General features: G+C 40.3%; 1 protein-coding gene across 3 annotated transcripts in view; it reads left to right on the forward strand.

Moving 5' to 3' along the window:
* Positions 1-27,401, forward strand: part of LRP6 (LDL receptor related protein 6) — a 112,408-nt gene that overhangs the window by 37,202 nt on the left and 47,805 nt on the right. For all 3 annotated transcript variants that reach the window (XM_040061588.2, XM_040061589.2, XM_040061591.2), the window contains exons 3-5: positions 10,351-10,548; positions 20,801-20,997; positions 21,737-21,868. In XM_040061588.2, coding sequence (XP_039917522.1) covers positions 10,351-10,548; positions 20,801-20,997; positions 21,737-21,868 — 527 coding nt within the window. The remainder of the gene's footprint in view (positions 1-10,350; positions 10,549-20,800; positions 20,998-21,736; positions 21,869-27,401) is intronic.

The raw sequence follows: 27,401 nt of genomic DNA on the forward strand, positions 1-27,401 counted from the left end.
GTAGGAAGGTGGCTGTTCCTCTTCCACTTTGATGGTGACCAGTAGTGGTGGTGTCTCCAAAGGGCTGTTAAAAGGGTAAATTACAGTGAATTTATATTATTCTTACAAAATGAATTACCCATCATTGTGCTCTATACCCACAAAATTGCTAAAACCACAAATGTAACGGGCACTAGTTTTTCTTTTGAACAAGCTGTAGCTTGGTGGGTGTCTTTTTTTTTTTTTTTTTTCCCTTTAAAAGTTTAAAGCATACAGGACCTGTAAGAAGCACAGTAAAAGAGGCACTGTTAGAGCTCCCCTCTTACAGCCTATTCAAACAGGCTCAGAGCCTGGTCTCCTTCTGTGCTCCTCAATTTCTGCAAGCACATTTCTCCCACTGGTTCAGGGCTGTAAGAAATTTTCCCCCACCTGTGCATATTGGATTTTGCTGTGCTTCAGTTTAATTTTCCCAGCTCTTGATTTTCTCTGTGCCTTTTGTTCTGCATTTTTTTTAAACAGGTGAACTGCAATGAATGAAAACAGACATTACATGAGATTAAGTCACATGTTTAAAGTTGCCATTTTTTATTCCTACATGGAAAACTTGGGAGCATTTTATAGCTGAATGAGAGGGACTGCTAGCTTTCTAATATAACACAGTTGTATGCTAGAAAGGTTTTCATACCTAACAGTGAGTCTTTAAAGTACTGAAGTGTAAATTCACAATATATTTAGATATAGAAAAGATGTTTATTTTGTTTTGAGATGTCTATTCATTTTTATCATATTCCCATGTTTATTATACTTGTATTAACATATAATTTGCTTTATATGTAGTTAGTGTTTTGTTTAATGTGACAGCTTTGCAAGTTAAATGCAAAGAACAATTACAACGTTTTGTTAAAACAGGTGAAGGAGTTTTTCTATAAAATTACTCAAGTTACTATTTTCTGCAGAAAATGCTTTAATTTAGATAGATTTTGTTTAGTTTGCATGGTTTGAAAACAAGATAATTGATTTGACCTAGGTGGGTTTCTGTGTTACCATCACTGTTTTGGGGTTTTCTGCACATCTCTGCATTTTTTTCCTCCTGTTGTATTGTCATCAACACATTTTTTTCACCTCTTTGGAGGGATTTGGAGTGGCGTAACAGCAGAGGCAGGTAGCCAAGGTAGCTAGCAATAGGTTTAGGGAGAGAAGCTTTTGGGCCATTCTGCATCAACTTTTCTTTTTGATGCAGGAGAGAGGTGGAAAAAGTGTCAGCCTTGAGTGGCAAAAGCAACTACAGACAGAAGGATCACTTTTATAGGGCAAGAAAGAAACATGATTTAAATACATAAAATATCGCTGGGATCTTACTTCATGCTTCTGTCAGCATCGAAGTTGCACACAAAGAAGACTGGGAGGTTTTACTGATGTTGAAAATCTCTGATTTTATTTAAGATGGAAGATGGGCAATTTCTAGAGGCCACCTACACATGCAATAGTTCCACACACTGTTGTTAAATAAATTTAGACTTCTCCTCCTTAAGATTTTTAGTATATCATGTTCTAATTTCTGTAGTATCCGTTTCTCACTTGCCCTCCCAAGAAGCAGCTGAGTTTCAAAACTTGCTCTTCTATCTAATTAAATTGCTCAAAATGTAATCTTTTTTTTCTCCCTCAAGATGCTGTAAGGAAAACAGGAAAGAGCATTTCTCTGTTTGTAAGCATCCTGTATTTTTGTAAAAACCTTTTAACAGCATTTAGTATATATTTTTTTAAATTTTGTGAGCTGATGGCAAATTATCAGCACTTTTTTCCCTGCTGTGCAATTCAGGCTTGAGGTGAAAGGTTTAAACTAAGAGTTTTATACCTGAGTGACTGGAAACCTTGGATTTTTTCCCTTAGTGTAATATTTGGTGGGCATTTTTTGTGTGCCTTGTTAGAAGATGTCTTGTGAATGAGGACTGTACTAGAGTGAGGATTTGGAATTTTTTCCCACTTTTGGTGTATTATCTCTGTGCTGGAAGCAATTCGTGTGCAAGTGTATGGTTAATGGTGGCTCTGGCTCAAAGAGCAGGTGAGTGACCTGCAAAAGAAGCCTGTAGGGAGAAGAGCTAATGACCTGGGTTTAAAGCTTTATTAATTGATTTTTAACTTCAGAATTCCAGGTGCATAATAGCTGCTGTAGAATGCGTAGCCACTTTTTCCGTAAAAATTGAATCCAAGTACTTAATATTTGGCTGTTTACAGTAAGAATGGAAAAGTCAAAGCATTCTTACTTCCTTTATAGCAAAAGCTAACCTAGAAAAAGCTTGAGTGAAGTCTCAGACATCTCAGTTATTTTATGATAAAGTTTTCAGTATAAAAATGAGGTGTTGTTTGTTCCATCTGAGTACGAAGCCTTTGGCCAGTATTCAGACCGCATTTTCTGGACCTAAGTGCTCTGGGCAAACATAGTTACTTCTCAATAAAAGCCAAGCCTGCCTAGGTTTGTATCTCCAGAATTAGATCTCTAATCAAATCGTGTGTAATGTAACATTGTAATAACAATGTGTCCCTTTATTTCTATCCTTCTTACGCTCTGTAGAGAAGTATCTCCTCTTCCTCCCACCCCTTTTTTTTTGATGGTTTGTTTTGTAATGAATATCTTGTAGCTTTTGGTTAAAAACAAGGCCATATTTTATGTAATTTTGTGGTATGAAAAGATGAGTTGGTGTGTGCCACTTTCTTACAGGAGAATAAATGGTTTAGTGATTCTGGTGGATGAACAAAGTTGGTTTCTGTATCAACAAACTGATAAATCACGAGGACAGGAGCTGCACTGAAAATGCACTGAACCCCTAGATGACATGAATTAATTGAATTTTAAAAATGCCTAAGGAATGATGGTTACATGTAAGTAAGCCTGATTTACATACCAAACAATAGAATGAACACTATAAAAAAAGAATTAGCAGAGTGCTGAAATGTGATATGGAGGGTAAGATCCAGCATGGCTTGGCAGAACATTAAAGTTCTGTGGGGCTTCTTTGAGGAGTCAGGAATCAAGAACGTAAAAATCATCCTGTTGGTAGCAGAGTACTGAGAGAGGGGGTGAATAACAAGGGGCAATTTTACTGATGAAAGACTTGGAATGATAAGAAAGAAATCTCACAGAGGAAAAGTTGTAAAAGCATCTCATGGTACTGAAGACACTGTTACCCAATTTCAGTTGATGGTAGACAGGTCATATCTCTTGACAGGTTTTTTTTGGCTAATCTCCTCCTGTTCCTGGCTGTGCCATCCTGCCCTTCCATATTTTGGCACAGGTACACACTTGATATTACAGTGAACTACATCAGGGGATTGATGGGCCCCAACTTAGAGTAAAAACTTCCATTAAATCAGAGAATAAAGTTGAATGAGTGGGTCTTGGTTAACAGCTTTGCATTGTAAGCTGACTCTGCGTCAAGGATTGCTGGGATGGTTGTAACAGTAGATTCTGTTTGCTGGGTGTAGGTGATGTGCCTGTGGAGTACCTGGAATGGAGTTCATAACTCCAAACCCTGCGCAGCAATGGGGTATGCCTAAATTTTTGCTTCTGAGAAACAGCCCAGAATGCCAAAGGCAGATTTGTCTGTCTTGCCCTCTTTCACTGAACAAGACAACTGGCATAAACGACTGTGTTCTCTTGCCCTGGAGAAGTGTTTGTGTTTCTAGGGCTTTAAGATACAAATATAGGGAAATACCTTTCTGCCCTTTCTGCATTCAGGATAAATAGGGTGATATGGAGAATAATTCTCCCAGTTTTTTTACTGAAATATAAGAAACAAGTTTGGTTATGACTGAGCTGAAAAAGCAAGGAGTGAAAAATTGTTGTAGCAGTTGACTTATCTAGTTTCAACCCAAAGCTATTTGAAATCACAAAATTCTAAATCCTTATTTACAAACTAAGTATGTGCAGTGCAAATGTTTATATTTTTAGTGCAAGACCCTGTAAAGAAACAGATTTTTTTCATTGTACAAAGAAGATAAATTTTATCTGAGAAAGAGGAAGAACTGTGATCCCGCTGTTTTTCTTACTGCTTTCCCCCACTTGTAGTTTTAGTGTAGCTAATTATTCTTTTGTGCTAGCTTTCATAATTTTGGTCGGTTCACAGGTGCATAGAGATCTGCACTTTCCTGTAAGTTTTTAAAGAACTCTTTGGAAGGTGTGTTTGTGTAGGTGGGCTCCTCCTGGGCAGTGCCAGAGGCATTGCCAGAGCAGACCTCTGTGACTCCTCAGCCCTGCAGAATTACCCAGCACATGTTCCTGGCTCAGCTTCTTTCCTGGCCTCTTGAGAGATTCTGTCACAGTTGTTGGTTTGTGGTATTTTTGTTCATGTGTTTGTTTTTTTGGAAGTCTGTCAAAACTGCCAGCTGCTTTTCTTTCCTCTATTTTCATGTTATAGCTGAGGAACCAAGGTAGGTTGGAAGGCAAGGAATTTTCTTCTCTTACTTTGTCCATCTCCTGTTACAGTAATTATGTTTTAGTTTTCTGCTGGCTTACCTGCTCCCTGAACTTGGCAGGGTCTGGTGTATTGTATCTGGAGTGGTTCCTGTGCAAGGGGCTGGCTGGAGTCTTCCAAAGCACATTTGGATCTCACTTCTGTCTTGCAGTCAGCAGGGGCCTAGGGATGCTGTTAATTGGTAACAGAGAGGGGAAATTGTATCCCTCTCTTTTTTTTTTTTTTTAAACTGGGAAAATAGTTTCAAATACTGTTTTTCAAATGCTGCTGAGTTTTGACAAGCTGTATTTCCTGCTTGCTCTAGGAGAAACCAAAAAATGGCTTTTGTTTCCTAACTGTGGAAGGCACATCATTAGACTTTTTGTATCTGGAGATAGGTTAATTTACAAGTTCAAGGAGCAAGAGACCTTTCCACCTGCTCAAACAATTAAAATTCTGCCTTTGGGAGCATTCAGCAAAAAGATAGCTGCTTCTTGTTTTTTAATGAATAGCTTTCTCTTTTTCCCGGGGATCTGTGGCCAAGAGGACAACCGTATGCATGAGACTCTGCGGTGCATCAGTGTGTGTTTGGTTTGACAGCTAAGTCAAACCTTACTTCCTACAGACCCTCAGAAACGTCTGGGTGAAAATGAGAAACAATCTCTCATCTGTTTTGTTAGATTGCCCAGCATTTCCTTTAAACTGGAATACCTGAAAACTGAGGCCATGGTAACCAGCTTGAATACTGAGTTTTTCTTTTTGGTTATGAAATGAGAATATCATGTAGGTTTCTGCTACTACGTTGATTTCTTGTGAAAGACTTTCAATGGCTTTTCTAAAGCATTATTTTCAGGGTTTATGAACGCCATCTACAGAATCTCATTCTAGTTTTATACTTCGCTCTTGATACTGAGCTAGAGACAAAGCGTCACCTTTTGATCTCTTCATCACAGCTTTTCTTCATTCCAAAAGTGGAATGTTTGCATTTATCCCTTATTTTAGAAATTGATTCCAAGAAAAGGGAAGGTCTGGTGATGATTTTATTTTTCCTGCTAGATAAGGTCTGAATAGGAGAGTAAAACCAGCTCCAAAGTGGAAATCCTCACATTGCCATTCTGGTTACAGATGGGGTTTGCTTGATTAGTATCCTACCTGGCGTCCTAGGATAAATGCAGATATTTGCATTCAACTGCTATCACCAGGACAGCATCTTCATCTTGAGGGAACCAGTATAGAGTATACCGGGCAAAATATTTGTATGCCTTACAAAATATGTGTCCCAGTAGAGCTTTTCCTGGTGTGTATAGTAGACTTACACGTGGGATTTTACACGAGTTTCTCCCACTTGTCCGTCGAGTCTTTTAGCATCCCTGACAAGTGAGCTGCGGAGGCTGCAGTAATTTATCTGCAACGATGCAATGACCCCTGCTCCTGCACAGGCTCCTGCAGTGTGAGCAGTGGTGCCATATTGAGGTGTCCCCGTCACAGGTCACTGTGTTCCAGTCGCTGCACCCCTGTCTAGGTTTGGTGCTGATGGTCTGGGCTGTGAAATTCAATAGCTGAGATCCAAGCACCTGTGGAGTTGTGCTCATCCTCCACCCTCCCCGAGGTGGGGATGGAGGGTCAGGGTGGGGACCGTACCCACATGGCACCCACAGGCACAGCTGGGCCCACTGGTGCTTGCTTGTGAAGCATTTTCAGCACATCTGGGTCAGTCATTTAGTAGACACACTGGTGCCTTGCAGAAGAGTGAAATAAAAAAAGGCTTGGTTTTCAGAAATCTTTGTTTGGTTTTGTCCAGTGTACATAGCAATGCTTAAGGCAGGTGGTTCAGAGCCAGCTGTGCCTGCCTGAAATGGGAAACTGCAGCTCTCTTGGAACCCTTGGGCTTCTGAACCCAAAATAGGGGTAAAAAATAAAAGATTCAGTGTGTTAGGATGTTAACAGTTCCCTGCTTAATTCACACCCATTCTTCACGTAGCTGCTCTTAGAATGTGCAAGAGTGGTGTAGAGGCAGCCAAAAACCTGTAGATAGGATAATTTGCATAGAAAATGATGCTGACTGCATTGAATATTAACATAAGATATTGTTGTACAATATCTCTGAAAATTACATTCAACTAATACACTTATTTACAGAGACAAGCTATTGTAAAGAAGTACAGTTCTCAGCTAGCTAAGAACGTATTTTCTCTCACGTTTATCTTGATCGTATCCCCAAAGGTTATTTCTTCCTCTCTTTTATGAAGAATTATTTCCATATTTAATTTATATGTACATTTTTTGCTTTTCCTGAAGGACCAAAAACATTTTCTGACTTTTGCAATTAGTTGAGAAACTTACTAAAACCTTCCTGTCATACTTTTAGTCCTCTTATTTGAAAATCCATTTTCTGTGTCTTTCAATACTGCTGTGTGCTTCTGGATTGCAGTTCTCCCCCCTGTGTGAACTTGCCTCAGAAAGAGTCTCTGTCCAGCTACCTCAAAGGGTCACTTGATTCAAATGTCTTGTCGTAAACTCCTGAACATTTCCTCTCAAATCAAGAGCTATTTTCAATAACCAGACATACTTATTGTGCACAGTTTTCCTGAACTACTCCAGTGCCTTGTGTTTCACTTTGTATTCTTTGGTTAGGGGAGTGCTAATCCTGTGAGTGCTGGAGCAGGTTTGTGTTTCACAGGGTCCACTGCAGAGCTGCTGAGCTCCGCAGGGGCTGCTGCAAGCTCTGAAGTTTGGCAGCTCCCTGTAGAGCTCAGAAGTTCTTAGGGCCTTTACCAAGCGTAATTGCAGAGCTGGGGCCTTCACTGTGAAGGACCTCACCAAATAATTAGCTGTCCTAGTTAAGCCGCTGCTCTTGCCGCTGAATAGCATCCAGGAAAGGGAACGCTTGCGGATCGGAAAGTTGCAAAGCTGATGGGCGCTGGCAATAAATTTCTCTCCTTCTCTGCTTGCTGTCGGAAATCACTGCTGAATTACAGCATGTAATCTTGGCATTTGTGGTCTGTGAGCTTTTTTCCTCTGGATGGGGGATATTCTGCCATCAGAGTGCCTAGACTTTATGGGCTTTTTGGAAAAAAAAGCTCTGTTACTTAATATATTTGTTCATCGCGCAGGATGAACTGTGACATGCTGTTTCATCCTTTTTGTTTGGTTGGGCTTTTGTTTTGCTATGGCAAACCCTTCCATTTGAGGCAAATCAAAACTGTGAAGTTACAACTCTGCAGTGCATAGTGATTTCTGAGGCCTTTTAGGGGGAAGTTTTATTGCCTGGATTCACCTTATGCACCCAGAATGCAAGAACCAAAAAATGCTAGATTTAAAGAGGCATGGAAAACAGTTTGTAGGAAAAAACTATCAAAACTCTTTCTCTATTTGTTTGTAATTTTTAATGATGGATAAGCTTTAAGATAAACCGACATTCTGGGCCACAGTCAAACAAAACACAGGCTAATTTTTTTTTTTCTTAAGTCTAAGAACCATCCTCTCTTCTCTAAATGTATGTCAAACATTTGATGTTCATTAACTCTTTGGAGGGGGGCATCACTGTAATACTGAAAGTTACAAGCACATATATAAAGAAATACACTGTTGTTATTTTTTTCTTCTTCTTTTAGATTTTTATAACAGCTCACAACCATTTCCAGAGTCTGCTGGTAAAATTCAAATCTAGATTCCTGGATTTTAATTGTATTGCAAGGTGTAACTAGATTATTTAGCACAAGACATTATTATTCTCTTCATATTTTGCTCTATCCCATGGGCTTTGGTGGTGGCTATTTTTTTTTTTTTTAATTGAAATAACTAATGTATTTAAAGAGGATGGGGAAGAGGGAGAATGGCCCTCACTTTGTCTGCATGGCTGTCATCAGGTGGATCGTGGCTGGTTCCACAGGTTTTTCACGGAGACATTAAAACCCACAGGCTTTCAATCAAGGTGGAGGAAAGCAAACGTGGTAGTTGAAAAAAACCCCAAACTGCTGAAGAAAGTGTACAGAAGTCATTGGAACTGATTGGAAATACTCTACTGGAGCTTAAAGCCAGTTCTCTTTGTGTGTGTCTTCCTCTGACAAATGAAATAGGGCTGGTTTTGTGAAGTCTGGGAAGCCTTTTCTTTCTTACCAAACTACCCTTACCTGTTTTTGCTCGAGTAATTGCAGTGTGCATGAGAGAGGGAAGAATATGAGGCTGTACAGCAATTAATGAGCTGTTTCAGCCCCAAAAAAATCAGTCCAGCAGGCTGGTCAGAGCCTTGGAACCTATTAACCTTGATTTGGAAGTCTAGGACTTGACAGCTGGGGCAAAGCAGGGCTGTCTTAAAGAAGTTAAAAGTAAATCTCTCTTTTTCTCTCTTCTTTCTCACATGCTCACTGGTGAAATGCTGCCTGACTTTTTTTAGCATTTCTTTTTTCAAGTGTGATTTCTTATTGCATAGCTTGACGAGGTGCCTTGCTACTGTTCTCCCTGTCTGGAAATTATTTGGAGTTTGTCCTTCTTCCTGATAAAAAACCACATTATCCGAGGCACTTGTTTATCCTACAGAAACCTCCCATGTTCTTGCAGATAATTTTGTGCTCTGTGTTAAGATGAACGTGTTGCTCCATGAAGAATGACTCACTTGGGATCAAATAGGACAATATTTGTGTTAATCAGCTGCATTTCTGTCCACAGATATTTCTGCACATTAAAACAAACATGCTGTAGATACGAATTGAGGGGGAAGGTATGACGTGGAATTTCCCGACTCTTAAAAAAAAAAAAAAAAAAAAAAAAATCATATTTGCCAAGAATAACTTCATCTGCAAGTGTTTCTTAAATGTGTTGCACATTTGTTTTCCTTTAGAGGATGGGTGGCTAGGCCTCTTCACATGTGGGTACCATATACTGACCTGTTGTGGTTGTGTGATGCTCTGAGTTAGGTTAAAGGCTTCAGGTCTTTCCTAGTCTGGATTGTTTTGACTGAGCCAGGCTAAGGAGCACAGATACAAGCAGGTAATGCTGGCAGATGTCATGAGGTTATGAGAAGCAATTTAGGAAAGTAGTCTGTTCCAGCTGCAACAACAAAACAGAGCAAGCACCATGGACACACTTTGGCTGATGTGTTTGTATTCTGTGTGTCTTCAGTTTAGTTTACAAAAGTAAATCCATTTTCTACCACCTGCAGAAAAAGGACAAATGTTCTTAACCCCTGCTAGTCTCCTGCCAAGATAAAGGGGTTTTCCTTGTCTTAAATGCAACTGAGTAGCTTCCCTCTCCCCACTACTTGTTAAATAATGTTTAAAAATTGATATATGTTACATGTTTTAAAACTTGCTTGTCCAGTCTTAAAAGATCTTACAGAGTGTTTTTCTCAGTTTCTGGATGCAAACTGTACTTCTAAACGTGTTGACTTAGGTGTTTTTCTCAGAATTTCTCTGGAAATAAAAGGACATGAATTGATCTTCCATCAAAACCACTGCATCACATGCAGCTATGTCTGCTGTAAATCTGCACACCTTCTTCTGTGCCCCCCTAAATTCTGATATATGTTAGAGAAGCTGTTGTACTTTTATGACAATTTCTAATATCTGCTTTTGCTGTTTAATGGTGAATTTTGAGATGGTTTCAATATCTGTTGGATATCTCCAACTTTTTCACTTACCCAAGGAAAGAAAGAAACATAATGAAGTATAAGCTGATACAGTACTGTGGGTTTGTCTAAGTTGTTTTTCTTCGGCTTTTTGTGGAGTAACTTTGCTTTGTTTCACAGGGTATATGCCCCTAACCCAGCAGAGCAGAGCTCCACAGACATTGTCTCTGCAGAACAGAGCGTGCTTTTGTCTTTTCTGAGAGTTGTAGATATATACATGATTACTTTTTTTTTGTTGTAGATTTATACATGATTGCTTTTTTTTTTGTCTTTTCTCTTTTCAAATGATTGTAGGTTCATGTACTGGACAGACTGGGGAGAAGTGCCAAAGATAGAACGAGCTGGGATGGATGGTTCGAGCCGCTCCGTTATCGTTAACACGGACATATATTGGCCAAATGGACTGACGCTGGATTACGAGGAACAGAAACTCTATTGGGCAGATGCAAAACTGAATTTCATCCACAAATCCAATCTGGATGGAAGTCATAGGTAAGAAGTTTTTAGTTTATGTGTGTAATGTGGGGATTGTCTTAGAAGCTGGCTGCCTAAGCAATATTGAAATCTCTGTTGCACACCAGTGCTGTCAGAAACTTTTATCCTCCACCATCGTCACCTTTCCAGCACTGTGAAATGAAACGTGAGCTTCTCTTCAGGGTATCCCGTAACTCTCACAAAGACTCTTCTCAGAACCAGTTCCATTAAAAAATCCTCGAATCCTGTTCTTAATTGTGTAAGACTATATAGCAAAATTATCTCTTTTCAGTCAGGTCTTCTGTGCAGTGTTGCTGTGGGATTCAGAAATGCAGAAGATATATGATGATCCATTTTCTCATATTATTAGTATTTCAGTTTCATGAATCCTAGGGGCTGGGAAATTAGTGGAAAACAGTCCTTACAGGAGAGCTACGTTAAAATGACTCTTTTCCTTGAATAGATTTATAGCAATTAAGTTATTATTTTTCACGTCACGGCTACTTCTTAATTAAGGGTATAACTGGTACTTTGTGTATATGCATTTATCTCACATGTATTGGGTGATGACTCTTCATTAGATGAGCTTTGACAAGTACTGCTTGCTCACACAAATCACAATTATCTTGTGCCCATGGTGTCATATGGAGATGATTTTTCGTGGAGTTGTTCTTTGTGAATTTTTGTGATGTTTCTGCTAGTTTAGCTGGGCATGAAATATCCTTTCTTATGCTCCTTGTGTTGGCCTGTTAGGGACTTGCCCACCTTTCACCACAAATATTAATTTGACATAAAGAAATGAATTCTGTTGATATGATCATTGTTTTGTGTGGACTGGCAAGTAGGACCACAGGCAACATGCCTGAAACATGTCCACTGTCTTCCTTTGATATTTATTTTGAACTGCACAGTGTCTTTGTAATGCTGATTTCAAAGGTTACATCGCTTTCCTCTCAAGTTCTGCCTTTTAAGCAATCACAGACTCATGCAGTATGTTTGTAATGGTGTTTGTTCATGGAAAGTACCTGGAGTTAGATGCAGTTTTAAATTTTTGGCTTTGGATATGACTAGCTCAGTTAACTCAAAACTGTGGATATCTATTTTGAAGTAGTCCTTCATTTGCTGTTTGTTTCACAAGAAAGAAAACTTAGTACCAAAAAGAGAAATATTTAAAAGAGATTCTTTCAAAAAAGAAGACTGTCACATAAGTTTTCAAGTAATGGAGAGAAAAGGATAGAAATTATCATACGCAGTAGCAATTTGAGTATTTTTTATTTTATCTGGTGTTTCCAGCCTTTCTTATTCCAGAGCTACTTCACTGTTTCCTGCTGGCACGTCTGCTTTTTTGCTCTTGTTTTGCTACTGACTTTGCAGTTTCTCTCTTGCTGGTGATCTGTTGCACAGTGGTGTAAATATACTTGGGTTTGGTATTCTGTTTTTATTTTCATGGTCTTTATTCCCTGTTCTGCCATTGGTTAACCTTAACCTGGGGCAGGAGGCTGTGGAGATGCTGAATATTCTTGGTGCAAGGGGCTGACCAGCCTTGTCTGTGTGCGGACAGCTGTGTCCAAAAGCTGCCTCATGGCACAGAAGTGAAGTCACCTGATTCCCAGTAGTTATCTCATTCCACAGTAAATTCTCTGGAATTAGTTAAGCCTGTAATAACGACCTGTATAGACAAGTAATTTAGATTTTTAGAGCTACTAATTCTTTCTTACACAGCCACACAAAAACCAAACCAGTCAAATGCTTTAGGTTGGGTTTATTTTTCAAAATGATACATTTCAGTATGAGGAAGATGTCGTGGCAGTATGCTAATATATTACTATTTGAGGGGCAGAAGGGGAAGTCATCCCTAGAAAGGAAAGCACATATGACTTCCCTTAAGCACTCAGAGGCACAAACCAATTCTGACAGCACCTGCTTTTCCCCAGGCACGTGAGAAGGTTCTGAAGATTCAAAAAACAGTCAACATCTGTATCCAGGCTTCTTTGTTTCATTTTTTTTATTCTTTGCACTTATATCATAAGGGGAAGGAAAAAAAAAAAAGAACTGCAGAAGTTAGGCTGTTCTACAGTGGGGTTTTATGGGATGGTATTTTTCTGCTGTGACCTCTTAGCCTCTGCTTGTATTAAGGAAAAAGATCTTCTGGGGCTATCCAAAGTGTTGGTCTTTTTTTTTTTTGGTAGATACTGTCTTTTGGTTATCTAACAAATTCAGCCTTTGCAATGTGATATTTTAAAGCTGTAATTCTTTATTTTATCTCTTAATTATTTTGTTCATCTTTTTCAGTAACTGATTCACTAATACCAGAAAAAATCCCACAGTTTCTAATTCTGGAGCCAAAGCAAAAACCCTTTAGATTTTCCTTTTCATTGGGGAAAAAAAATCACCCCACAGAACCACCCAAGACCCACAAAGCCTTTCGTCTTTTTTCCTAGCCATCTCCAACCCCTCAAAAAAAAAAATAGCTTTTTTAAAATTATTTTTTTATTTAGACCGTTCTTCTAAATTGCTGCTTTATATTTATACTTAGTTGCCTTGAGGTATTTAGTTTCTAAATTTCTCTTGATCAGAAGAAATTCTTTTATCCTTGCGAAGTATTACTAGTTTTTCTGATGCTTTACCTAATGTCAGCATGTCTGGGAAAATATGTGCTTCTGGAAGTTGGCACTACTGAAATGAAAAAAGGCAGGTGAGTTACTGAAAGACAATATCTTCATAAAGAATGGGTCTTCTAGATCTGGATAGTTTTGGCAACCTAGAAAAGGAGACAGATGAGTAAAGATTTGATCTGTCAAGTTTTTTAGTGTTGCGTGACAGGAGGTGGGAAAGAGTCTGTAGCAGGTAAGCAATTGCAAAAGCTTCATGTAAAATAGGATGGCCTAAGTTTTAACTCCTTTGGGAGAAATATTTGGTAGGAACTAGCTAAAAGAAAAATTCAAGCAGATCAGAGAAAACTGATTTTGTGGTTTGGAGGGTGAAAAAATACGGTGTAAATAGGAAAAAATTTAATTGGTGTCACTGACAGTATTAATGTATTGAAGTTCAGAAGTCAGAGATATAAAATTTGGAAGGAGTTGTCTCTGGAAATTTGTGATGTATTTCTAAATCTGTAAGAAATCCAAAACTTTTTTTTGTTCCTTTATTCCTGTAGTCTGAATATTAGCTCTCTACACCTGGCACTAGGCAAGAATTAAAACTTTTAAGATTTATATCTCAGGGAATTATTTTGATCTGAATCATGGAATATCCTGAGTTGGGAGGGACCCACAAGGATCATTGAGTGCAACCCCTGGCCCTGCACAGACACCCCTCAATCCCACCCCCTGCATCCCTGACAGCGTTGTCCAAACTCTCCCGCAGCTCTGGCAGCCTTGGGGCCGTGCCCATTCCCTGGGGAGCCTGTTCAGAGCCCGACACCCTCTGGGGGAAGAACCTGTCCCTGATATCCAGCCTGACCTTCCTGTGCCACAGCTCCAGCCGTTCCCTCTGTCCAGGGTCTGTCCCTGGTCCCAGAGGGCAGAGCTCGGTGCCTGCCCCTCCTCTTCCCCTCAGGAGAAGCCGTGGCTGCCGTGTCTCCCCTCAGTCTCCTCCAGCCGAACACACCAAGTGTCCTCAGCTGCTCCTCACACGGCTTCTCCTCAAGGCCCCTCGCCATCCTCGTGCCCTCCTTTGGACACTCTCTAATAGATTCACGTCTGTCTGATATTGTGGCAAACAAAACTTCCCACAATCTTCCCGGTGAGGCCGCCCCAGCCCAGAGCAGGGCGGGACAGCCCCTCCCTGGCCCGGCCGGGGATGCTGGGCCCGGTGTCCCCAGGACAGGGCTGTCCCTGCTGGCTCCAGGACACTGCTGGCTCGTGTCCAGCTGGCCACTGCCCAGGAGCCCAGGTCCCTTCCCTGGCGCTGCTTTCCAGCCTCTCATTCCTGGTCTGTCCGTGCAGCCAGGGCTGCCCCAGCCCAGGCGCATGGCGGACAGGAATCCTTCACTTGTTGTTTGCTGGGGTCTGGAAGGTGAAAGAGTACAATAGGCTGATGGGGAGAATATACAGCGAGAGAAACAAATTATAAGCCTTGATTATTGGGGTTTTGGAGGGGTTTTTGTCACCTCTTCCGATAGGACTGGAGTCACAGTGAGCCACTCAAACCAGTGTGCAGCCTGCCAGCTCTGGCTGTAGTACTCAGTTAAAAATGTGGGAGAGTCATAAATTCGTGAGAAAACCTCTCTAGCAACTTTTACAGGGATGATTATGGTTCATTACCTGCTAGCCCTGGGATTTAGTAGCCCTAGCTGCTCCGGTGTTGGGCTCATTAGAATAAAGACGAAGAGCAAAGAACTTGATGACTAATGCCCTTGATTTGCCAGTGAGAGAAAGGAACGAGCAGTTTTTCATGTCAGAATGCAATAATTAAAGAACGAAATTGATGCATAGAAGAGATGGTTTTGGTTTTTTGCAGCTCTTGCCCTGCTCTTATCAGAGGGAACAGTTGCTTTTTGTGGGACTAATTAAACAAAACTGAAATGCAGACAGCTCTCCTGTGAGTAGAGTCCCCAAGATAGGTTGGCCTGCTAAAGCAGTTCTTGAATTAATTTCCTCTTCCTTTACCCTGCAGCAGCAGTTCTAATTAATAAGTTAACACGTTACTGGCTGAAGGGAAATGCACTTACAAGGTCCCCCAGGAAGTGTTTGTGCTAATGAGATGGTTTTTGAGGCCACTGTAAGAAAACATACTTTCAGCAACTGTCAGGAAGCTGGGAAGCTCTTGCAAGACGTGAATGTCTTAAGTTTGCACTTGGGCATTGATTTTTCTAGTTTCTCTTTTCAAGCATCAGCTCATGTCTGCCTGCCAGATGATTAGTTGCAGATGTGTTGAAACATTGAAAATACTGTGTCCCTGCATTTAGAAGAGGGTTTTTTCCTTATTTGCCTTATAACATGTACAGTACGTGCCACTATGTACGAGGTATAAAATCTCATATTCTGTTTATATCTTTCTGTATATTTCTGGGAGATAAAATTGCTTAACTCCTTCAAGCAATGAAGAGGAACCAGTCAGTGGTGAGAAGCCTGTTTCAATACCTCACAGTACAGGCCAGTGCAGAAGCCAAATAATGCCCTAATTAAAACTGCTAGAGAATCCTGCATAAACAGAATAAATTAGATGATTTGGACATAGAGCTGGGGTGAATTTCTTGGTTCTTCCCCAAGGTGCTTCTGAAAAAAAAATGCTGGAAAAGTGGAGCTTCAAAACATCTGTTTGCCTGAAAAACAACCCACAGGATGACTTCATTCATTTCTCAGCCATGATTTGATTTCTGATTGGCTTTTTCAGACTTTCATTGCAGGTGGGATTCGAAATGTCATGGCTAGACCTGTTTGTTATGTTGTCTTTCTGGAAACACGTGGCAACTGTGGTTTATAAAGTGGCAAAAGACAAAAACACTTTTTGAAAAGAGTGATTTGAAAAGAGATATTATATCCCACAAATCATGTCTCTTGCTTACTTTCTCAAGTGATTAAAAGCAGGTTTGCCTTCTGATAGGAGAATTTGGACAATGGTAAAAAGCAGCTTAGCTTCTGAGTTTGCTTTTCAAATGTTTTTGTTAGGTTGGCAGGAGAGAAAATTCTGTGGGCTGAGGGAACCAGAGCTCCCTGCCCTCCTTGTGGCATCCTTTGTGTGGTGTTTTATGGGTGTATCTTAGTCTTTGATCCTGCTTCATGCTCTGAGTGCTTTGGCCACTTGCTAACATTTCCACTTGTCACAAGCTGAAGATGTGTAATTCCTGCAATTTTGTTAATACTCAAACCACTAACCATTCTGTAAATGGAAAAAAAAAAAGATTTTGTTTAAAATATTTTGCTTTGTGCAAATCTCTTATATGCTTTGTTTAATATGATGAGCACTAAAAGCAGATTTTTTTTTTCCCTTTCTGATAGGCTGGGAGATAGTAATAGGTATGGAATCCTCCACAGGGACACTGGAGAAATGGAGTGAAACATAAATGTCAAAAATGCTTGCACCCTGCCCTGGAGACTGAGCACAGGCAGCCTCAGGGGTCACCTGAGAGGAGTTTTGCCACTGTGGAGCTGGAATGTTAATGGTTTAGAGACATCCAGGCCAGAACATCTAAAGCACCCCAGGTTTTCTGCAGGTGTTCTGGTCAGCTCTTGAGACTAGAAAACTGTAATGCAGCAAGAATAAAAGGCATTTGGTCCATGGGAAGAGTTTACTTGTTTGCTTTTATGGAGAAATGCTGTTATGCTTGGATATAAAACATCTGTTAATATTCTAGGAGGGAAAATAGTAGTCCTTATGGTATTTTAGATTTGAATTATCTTGATTATTGGTGGCTTTCTTTTGGTGATCTGAATTATTAAATTTCATAGCTGTAATGTAGGTTCGAATGCTAGTATTAGTTGAAAAAGGAATAAAGGCAGACTGAGGAAATCCTGGTTATAATAAAAGATACGAATTTAATGGGTTTTTGGTAATTTTCCTGATAATTTTTATTTCAAGTGGGTTTAGTCTTTGCCTGAAAAGCATATTATAGAGAAGCAAGAGCTTTTTTGTCATTGCTAATATAAAACTGGATAGACTATCTATAAAGTTTCATGTATCTATTCTATTTCAGAGTTGGGTGGTCTCTTTTGTAATTCCTGTTTTAACTTGTTTATTGTTTGTTTCCTTTATCTTCACAAAGTGTTTCACGGGACTCTTTAACAGAATAAGAATAGAACAAAGGTGAATCTATTTAAATTGGATCTATATTTTTTCCAGACAGTAGAAAACTCTACCATAGCAAGTATATATTGTAATGGCATAGATTACTGTGATGATAAATAGTTGTGTTTGGGAAATCATGACATTCAACACAGAATGAATTTAATTTCTGTGGAAACCACTTGTTTTTTCTCTCCCTGTTTCTCTTCTCACCTTCCTTCTCTGCTGTCCCTTTATGTATTTCCTTCCCAGCCAACTCAACAGAGGTGGTGGCCTTTTAAATATCCATCACCCTCCAGATTTTTAAGGTAAATTAGTGTGATTATATGCCTGGTGCAGGGAAGATTATTAAAGTTAGTGTGTGCTTAGTACCATCTAATGCAGAGCCGATTTGCATCTTGCTGAAGCCCTGGAGATGTCTCCTGAATGAATAACATTATTCCTTATTCCCAGCTCTCACTTTGCCATTGTCTCTGGCATCTCTGTCTGAACGAGACTAATGAAACGAGTGCAGCAGTCTGAAGGAACCAAGGAGCTTGGTGAAGGATATAATAGGGTGAAATGCCTTTTGCTGTCATGTCACTTGTCCCAGTGAAGCCTGGCCTGATGGTGTAGCTGCCACCAAGGAGCTGTCACATCCCCTCAGCCCAGCTGCACCTGCAGCACTGTGCCTGGAACCCAGACCAGGGCCAGGGATGTGGAGACCTCTGCTCCCCGACCCTGTATGGGTGCTTGTGAACCACCCTGGAGGTGGGAAGCGCCTGCTCTCACCACTCTGTGCAGCAGCTGGGTACTACAGGTGACACTCTGGTCACTTCATCCACCTGGGTGTATTTAATAAATAATTGGTCAAGGCAGAAGTCAGGACCCCTCATCTCGCTTCCCAAAATCAGAGCTCTGTAGTTCCTAGCTGAAGCATAGCTGCTCAATCAGAAGGTCATTTTTTGCTCCCTCTCTTCTTCCTTTTCCTGTTTTCTAATAGCTGGGCTCTCCAGCGCCTTCCTCCTGCTCCTCATTAGGGTGTGGAGACTCACTGAGCTCAATTCAAGCCACTGCTTCTATGCTGGCACACATCATGTGGCTGCTGTTCAGCAGGGCTGCAAGCGTGGCCTGTGGAGGATGTTCCAAGAGGGGAAAAAGCCCTGCTGGTTTTGCTGGTTGGAAGTGAGCTATCACCTTGTAGTGGCTTGGCTGGAAACAAAGATTACAGAGTGCATGTTACTGGTAATACTGATCTTAATGAGATGCAAGAAATACACACTTTGTGTTTGGGCCCAAAGCCATCTTCATGCATTGCAACCTTATATCTGCTGAGAAAAATAATATGAGTTGAGGAGTGATTGCTTCAAGGCTGTGAGTGACAGCACAGTCAAATGAAAGGCTCCTGAATCTCTCCAGATAAGGGCTGGTTTAAATAAGGGTCATAGTTCACCTGGTGCATTGTCATATGAATAGATGGTTGTCTGAAAGTTAGGCATGTCTAAGAGCAGCTATTGTACTCAAAGATTTATTCCCACTACTGGTGGGTACAAATCACATGTAAAATTCCTCTCTGTTGTTCCTTTTTTGGTTTTTGTTTTAAAGTAAGATAGTCAGAATTCTTCATAAAAATGTGGCTTCTCTTGTTGTGGGAATTGCTGTCTTCAGTTCAGGTTTGGTTATAGTAAGAGTTTTGGACTTTCATTGTGCTGTTTTCATACACAAAATGTTGTATGTGTCATTTGTCAGATGTCACACAATGTCATACATAAAGAGTTAGTCTCCAAGCCTGCTCTAAACTAAAATTCAAAGCTGAAGATATTTAGGGTTTGGGGGTAGGGTTGGTTAAAATGTTTGCAGATTTAGCATGCCTTTATACTTGGTATGGTACCAGAATGTGTTGTGTCATTCTGGCTTCACTGTTTGGCTGGCAGGTTTCAGCTTTAAATTATATTACAATGGTCTTTTGTAAGATGCTTAGTTGGTGCATTTAATTAGAAGCAAATATATACTTGACTCCAGACAGAGATAAGAAAGAAAAGATAGTATGTCCTACTTTTGAGTGCAAAATACCAAGAAATAGAAGATTTCATTTGGTGTAGAATCGGAACACTAGAGTGACAAGCAAGGGAATCTATATATTTTTCTCATAAGTAGGAGGGGAAAAAAAAAAAAAAAAAAAGAAGCTTTAAAGATAATGCATCTTTTTCCAAAAGCTAAGGTGAAAGAACAGTAATGACTATAGTCTCTTTGTACTGAGAGTCATTGGCAGAAGGCACCTTCAAGCTTCTTGCTTTAATGCACTCTTCTGTTATATTTTAATGGCAAATATTTGGAAAATAAGAGTATTTTTGTCATCTGTTAAACCCCTTCGGTTAGCCTTTTTTTCCAGAAGTGATTCCCGTGGTGTGGGGGTGTTTTCTCAGTGAATGTATGGATAATTACTGTCTTCTCTGCAAGGAGAAAATTGGGAGGCTAGCATTCATAGTGGGCTTTATTCTGAAGGGGTAGCAGGGCTGTGTGTCAATCCCTTATGCTCCCAATTCAGGAAAGGGATGGTGATCCCAGTGCTCAGAAGGACCTTGCCTACGTGGGAACACACTTCACTTAGGCAGTTAAGAAGAAAGGAGGTGGGAAGAAGCACTCATGTAAATGGTACTTGTGTGGTCCTGCTTTGAGCAGGTTCTTGGTCCAAATGACCTCTGTAGCCCTCTGCATCTTAAATTTTTCTGTGATTCTGAATAAAATAAAAATAAGAATTGAGCTACTTAATTCCAGTTCTGAGGATCTTAGGTACAGAGAATTAGTTTCTGCATCACAAGAACCTGGAAAAACTGTCTTCAGTGCTGTTTGTGCTGCATATTTGTGATGGCTAATGAGCATGTCTTTGTATATATACACATAAAATATATGGGTATACTCTTTAATTTTGTTTGTGAACCTGGAGAGTGGCAGTGATCCAGTTTGCTCAGAAATTATACCATTTCCACGGTAGAAAATCGCTAGAACTCTGTTTAACGGCACTGCTTCTAGTAAAAACAATAGCTTAATTGTAATAATGAAACTAACTTCAAGGATTTCTTTATAGTGAAAAACTACTTTATTTTGATGGTTCAAAAGACCAAAACAGGAAGAGGTGGCTGGACAGCTAATTGACCAGTTTGTTTCAGTCTGAAATCTGTTGAGGCTGGAATTGGTGGATGTGGTATATCAGCAGGTAGCAGTCAGACTTGCATAAAATCAGCTGGCGTTTCCCCATTTCATGTGGTGGCAGAGAGCCCTACAGGGATGGATGTTCAAGAGATAAGAAGTACCAACAGATCTAAGGGTTTCAGTTAGCATCTCTTGGCCTTCTCAGCATCAGCAGGCAGCCTGAAAATAGTATTCCTGTGTTGTTCTTTCATATCACTCCCCAAAGTGAGGGCGGTATATTTGCTTCCCAAAACTAAATAAATACAAAGTTCTGATCAACGGTACCCAAACTTCTTTTCACAGGGGCTGCGTTCAGGCAAAGCTGTTGCATGAATTGTGTTTGAGCATTCATTTTCTCCCTGTGCTCTATTAGGCAGGCAGTGGTTAAAGGCTCCCTTCCACATCCCTTTGCTTTGACACTGTTTGGGGACACGTTGTACTGGACTGACTGGAACACGCATTCGATCTTGGCCTGCAGCAAGTACTCCGGGGAGAACCTGCGTGAAATACATTCCAACATCTTCTCTCCCATGGATATCCATGCCTTCAGCCAGAAGAGGCAGCCAAATGGTAAGCTGTCTCGCTGTCTTGTTTTAATTGCAAGCTGGAACTGATTTGCAAAAATCTTTAATTAGTCTTTCTCTATGGTGCTGGGTGGCTTCACCCACGTCATGATGCAATTTTTCCAGTGCAGAGAATAACTAAAGACCCAAAGGGAAACCAGATACTCTCGACATTTTTTACAGGGATTTTTAAGTGCAAGAAAACCTCCCATCTCTTACTTTTTGTCTGCCTGACACATTTATGCTGTTGTCGTATTTTTCTGTTTCCTGTACCGTAACTTCAGGCAACACAATATTTTTATTTTTTGAAGTGGTAGTTCCTGAGTGGAAAGTAGTGTTTATTTGGCAGCTGGTATTAAGCAGCACTAGCTCTGTGTAGTAACCACTGTCTTAACCATTGTGTTAATTTACTGTGTTTGCATTTTGTTTTTATCTATGCGTTCAGCACCAGTATGCTGAAGAGTTTGTAAAAATGAGAAGAGTGGAGCTGAAACAAAGTTCTTTTTTAGAGCTAAGTGCTACTTTCCCGAGAAGGGAAACGTTCAACATCCTTGCATTTTGGTACCATAAATACCCCACTACTCAGCACTTGGAAGTAATTTTTACTTGTTCTGTGTTTATAATTTCCTCCTTTAATCTGTGTTGCTGCCACTGATTCTACCACTCGAATGCCTTATGTGTCTTAACACATGATATGAGGTCACTGGTTATCAGAAGCATTAATCTGTGTGATTTATGTTTAACAGCTACAAACCCATGTGGAATTAATAATGGTGGCTGCTCCCACTTGTGTTTGATGTCTCCTACCAAGCCCTCTTATCAGTGTGCATGTCCCACTGGTGTGAAACTTCTCGAGAATGGAAAGACCTGCAAAGATGGTAGGCTTTGTTTTTCAACAATCCTTTAGGTTAAGCACAAAGTAGCTTTTGGAGGGAAAGGAATTCTTCCAGCCGCACTCTATGAATGATGCACATTAAGGGTGGCAAATCCTGAAACTATGTATGCTTTTGCAGTACAGATAAAAGTGATTGTATAATGCCCTCTGTATTTTAAAAAGGAAACATTCTCCTGACCAAAGGGCAGGTTACCTCCAGTTACAAAGGTCAAGTTGCAGTTCTCTCTCTGTCACTAACTCCCTGCAAGTTTTGGGGGCCTCTGTTGTTCCCTTTTCTTAGAGAAAAAGATACCTACCTCCTCTGTTGTCTCTAAAATACTTCTGACATTATTGACCATTAAGTGTTTGGCTAATAAGATTGTACAATAACCCCTTTTTAATTATTTTTTAAAGTCTGATGTCCGTTTATTATACACACATACGGCTGACATCTCTCTCTGAAAGTAACGCCATGTTTTTAGAGGTGCTGAAAGCCCTAAAAACTCAAGACATGATTAAGACTTAAACCTGCAAGTGCTGACCCCAAACTGCTTTTAGTTGCTCATTGTGGGCTAATCTACGTGATTTTAAATTGTTGTATTTTGTAAGTGTAGGTCTTGTGTTGTTGTGCTGTGGTTGCTGTAGTACACTAACAGGCTCAAAATTAACACTGGGAGATAATTAGCTGGATCATAAATAACCATCTTTTATGCAGATCATCTCTCTAGGACAGAAGTAAATAGAGGAAGAAACGACATAGTAGAGCTTGGTGTAAATAAGCTAAATAAAATTTATACAGAAATAATTTTTTTAATTGGAGTTTTATATTTTAAAAATTATTCCAAGCTTGTCAGCTATGTTCAGAGTTTTCTTTAATTTCATGCTATTTCATGCTCTCTGCTGATTATTTTTGTGTGTCTCTGTGAACCTTGTTAAAATAAATTGCTGCTTTTATGTGAAAAACAGCTCCCAATTTAGCCTGGCAGGATTGTTTATAAGAATTTCCCAATACACAAACAAGATGTTTTTCTTCCATTTCCCTTGGTCTAAGGAGAAGCTTTAATAATACTGCTCTGGGTTGGTTGTACGTAGTCAGAATGTGACATGAATCCATGTGGTTTTTCAAAAATACTTGATATGCACAGATAATCTCCAGTGCATCGAAGTAAATTACCGAGGGTAAGAACAGGAATGGTATTAAAATCCACCCCAGAACCTTATTAAAAGGATTTCTCATGCAGAGATATTCAGAATCATCAGTTCACTTTTTTCAGCCATTTCTTATGCTTATAACTGTTGCTCTTTTCTGCCACTCCCTGAACATGAGAAGCTGAATTTTATGTTCCTAGTCAGCCGTAGCTTGTTTTTGGTTTGCAGAATATAAGCCCCTGCTGTATTAGAAATATTGTTAACCAAGTTGCTGCAGTATGTTGTCCAGTTGTATGGAAAAAACTGTACATGAGCATTTCTCTTATGCTTGTCAATATCATGTTGCATTTTAAACCACCTTTCTGCTGCTGTGTCTTTTGGGAACAGTTTGCCTCTGCCTTTTCAGGAAAAAAAAAGGGTGGGAAGAGGGCAGAAAACTGAGACTGTTTATTTAGCTTGGTCTTAGAAAGGAGACAGCACATAACCCAGATGAAACAATCTACTCAAATTATTCATCAGGTCCATTGGTTTTGTGCAGCTTTGATCCTGTGCAGGGCTAATTTCTGACATACTCGTGCAGGAAGTTCAGCATTTAGAGCTGAGCATGCCCCAAAATAGTGATTTTTTTTTTTTTTTTTCCCCACTCCTCTTTCCCTGAGGAGGTGCAGATCCCTAAGTAGGCTTAGGGCTTTTGTGAGTGACCTACAACTCTCCAGAGCTCTTCAAGGCACAGATTCCCTGGAATTTTCTTCCTGTAGTGGCAATTGCTGATTTGGGGGAGAGAGGAGAGCATGAACAGTGCCAGAGTAGCCACAGACCAGAGTTCAAGATGTAAATCCCGACTTGTCTGTTTGGGGACTTCCTTTCTTAGGCTCCTTGAGGACCCCTGGGAAGTAAATTTGTTTTCTCATTTTCAGGTGTGCAGGGTGGGGGATTGATTCTAGTTTTCTGGGCTGTTCTTTTTTTTTTTTTTCCCCATTGTACTTGACTGTTCTCTTTATCTGCTGTGAAAGTAGAGCTGAACCCTGAGAACTGAACATTTTTCTCTCGGATAGTTTCAGTATAAAGCTGCAGTGCTGATTAAATCTTCGTTTGCAATTAAAATGCATACGTGACCGTGGAAGAGACTGGTGACCGAGAAGTGAAGAAAGGTGAAAAATCAGGCTGAGTTTCCCTTCTTTGAGATGGTTTTGTCTTCTAGCAGTAGACTAAAAATCAGACTGGTTCCTTAACTGAGTTGTTTCGTGGTGAAATGAGCCTCTTTGAGGAGAGAGCTTCATTTCGTGCTGCTCTGTGGACAACACTGGTTGTGCTGGAAAGATTTTGATGGGTGAATTTTGAGTGTTTGTGGTGTTTGCAGTGCTTTGGCATTGACAGATGATCCTGGCAGCCAAAGGTGAGGCTGGCTGACCCTCCCTGAGCAGTTTCCATGACAACCTAGCATTTTTGAATAATCTTGGTTTATAGGAAATCTTTTCCTCCCTTGCCTTTCTCCCAGTGCTAGTTTCTCCATTTTTGTAGGGATTTTTTTTATCATACCTTAGAGGAGTTTTACTGTTTCTTGTAAGATCTGTGAATACAATAACAGACACGCATTCCAATTTTGAAAGATTTCTCCACAGTGTTTCAGGAAAGGGCTTACAATAAAACTACCTATTTTTCTAAACCCTGATAATATAAATCATAACAGTGAAGCATACTGAGATGTGGGCTTGTAGCAAGGCTTTAGCTCCCCCATTGCCTGGTGAAAGTTTGTAAATCCCTGTCACTCGAGCAAAAGAGAGGCAAAGTAAGTTATTTCATGGCCAGATATTCCTCTATCAGTAACACGTGAAGCAGAAAGTCCTTTCTGACCACCCAGGCAGGACTCTGGTCTTCTGCCAGAGAGCTTTTACTGCCTTGTGTCATATTCTTGGTAATGTATTGTTCTTCTGCAGAACATACTGGAACTTCTCTTTCTCAGTATTGTGTGTGCTGCTGTTCTGAGTTTGGCAGTTCTACATTCAAATGATCTTTTGATAGTTGTAAGAGAAACCTGAATTTTCTGATATAAATGAGTTTGTCATTGGAGTTACATGTTTACTAGTGCTTGAGGATCCCTCTGTCCACGTGCTCAGCTCCTGTCTTTGCCTGTAAGGAGTTTTCCTTGTGTCCTGCAGTTGCTCCTGCCAGTAATGAAATGTGGTTTGAACTGAGGAAACCAGTGGTGACTTCAGCTGAGCGAGGAGGTGTGAATTGCCTCACAGAGAAAAAGCAGTGCTTCACAAGGAAAAAGCAGTGCTTCACACTTCCATTTCAGCCTTGCTTTGGCCATTCTGTTCTCTTCCAGGAAAAGTCTTTATTTTGCCCATGGATACTCACATCCTATTTCCCTGGTAGGGCTGGAGGTAGGAAGCAGAATTTTGCACTTCCTTTTTCAATTTAGGGCTGTTCACTGCCTAATTTGTTTTGTCAGGAATAGCCAGGATCCTGATTTGACAGCACAGATCAGGCTGTTCATTTCACACCTTCATTCTTTAATTTCTTTTAAAGGAAAGAAGAAATACATGCTTAATTTCAGATGCCTGTTCTTTTGCCTTTGTAGTTTTGAGGTTGAGCTTACATGAAAAACTCTTGTTTGTATTGTCGTATCAGGGACTCTTTCACAACAGTGACACAAAAACTGGGGAAAAACATTTAGGAATTAAATGTTTTGGTCAAATGTGAAGTAATTCTGCTTGGGGTGTATTAATAATCATGATTTCTCAGATACAGGGAATGCATTACACATCTTAGGTCTAGCACTTCTTTTGTATGCATTCCTGAGCATGTATCTGTGTAGCTCAGCAACCACTGATGGTTTTAAAGTTCAATAACTTACAAATGACTGAGGCCTGTATATCGTTGAGAAGATGTAATTAATTGTAAAGGTTAGAAGGGCATTGCACTTAAAGCTGTGCCGTTGCGTGTATATTCACGCTTGCTCTGCTTCCCCCTTTCTTCCCCTTCCCTTGACTTCAGCTAGCACACAGATTTAAATTATTTAGAATTTTAATAGTGAATTTTTGAGGCAAGTATTAGTTCCAGTACTAATGTAATGCACCGTCCGTGAGCTTGTAATCCCAGCTTTCAAAGTGCTTAATAAAAGTAGGCTAAAGCTCTCAAAACGCAGAGTCTGGAGTAAGGCTTATATGTCCATATTTAGACAAGTTAGGGACTTGGCTTTCAAAAAAACGCTAACTATCTTGAATATCCTGTGACTTGAGGCACTGCTAAAAAGAATCTTGGGCTTAGTCCACAAGTTGAATAGTTTAGAAACAGAGGGAAAACCACCTCAGGTCTGCGTATGTGTGCGAGGTCGGAGTTCTGGCTGCAGCCTCCATGTGCCTTTTGAAAGCATCTAAGCCAGCTGAGCTTTGAGGTGTTTTATATGTTTGTGACTTGTTCCAGTTCTCCTAACAAGTGGTAATAAATTTTTAAAAAGCCAAAAAGAAAGTTGTGCTTGCATGCAGCCTTCGTTGTCTTTTTGGGTTTTTTTTTTTTTTTTTTTTGAAATACAATTCTGTACTCGTGGGTATTCTTCCCTTTGTGCTCATGGTTTGGAGGCTTGATTTTTCTTAGAGAGGCAAGGCAAGAGGTCTGGAGATCCTGCTTTTTGCTTCGTAACTGGTCTTTGGAGTAGAAGTGAAGAAAATGGATTGATTTTGTCATGTCCTGGCACCCTTTAGTACCTTGAGCATCTTCTGAGTGGTGATCAGTGCCTAGCCAGGTAAACTTCGAGCAGCTGGTATTTGCCACACTTTTGAGACCACCTGGGGTTCTTTTCCCTGGCTCTTATCAAGGCCGTAATGGGATCAGTCTATAAATACGCCCAGCTCTTGCATTTGTTATTTCTGCTATTGTCAGGACAAGCCTGAAGATATTCACAGTGATCTTTCCCCCGACTTGCCTGGAGGTGTGGTGCTTCTCTGCTGCACTGGTTTCTTCTTCCTGAGAGGAATGGCTGCTGATCTAACTAAGCAGCTGAGGTGTTGGTTTGCAAATGTTTGGGTAATAGCTCTGAAGTAAGCTTTAAACTTTTTACTGCCCGGTTTGGAGGGCTGAGAGCTGGTGTTTGATGGAGGGATTGGAATGCTGGCCAAGCCCCCAGATAAGGACCGTGAAATTCTTAGCTCAGGGTTCTAGAGTACAACACAGGTTAGCTGAAAGCCAGTCATTTCCCAGTGCTGAATTAAAGCTTAAACACAGTGGGTTGTTTGACGAAACAACAGTGTTGCAGGCTGAAAGCAGGACACTGAAGCTGTTGAAATGAGTCGTCTTTGGGAAGAATTGAAAGGTCAATTGGTCAATTTTAAGGGTGAGCTCGAGCAAGGGCATGGTTATACTGAGCTGAGTCTTTCTGGAGACCT

This window comes from Hirundo rustica, chromosome 4 (genome assembly GCF_015227805.2).
Source record: "Hirundo rustica isolate bHirRus1 chromosome 4, bHirRus1.pri.v3, whole genome shotgun sequence".
In the NCBI taxonomy this organism is placed as follows: Eukaryota; Metazoa; Chordata; class Aves; order Passeriformes; family Hirundinidae; genus Hirundo; species Hirundo rustica.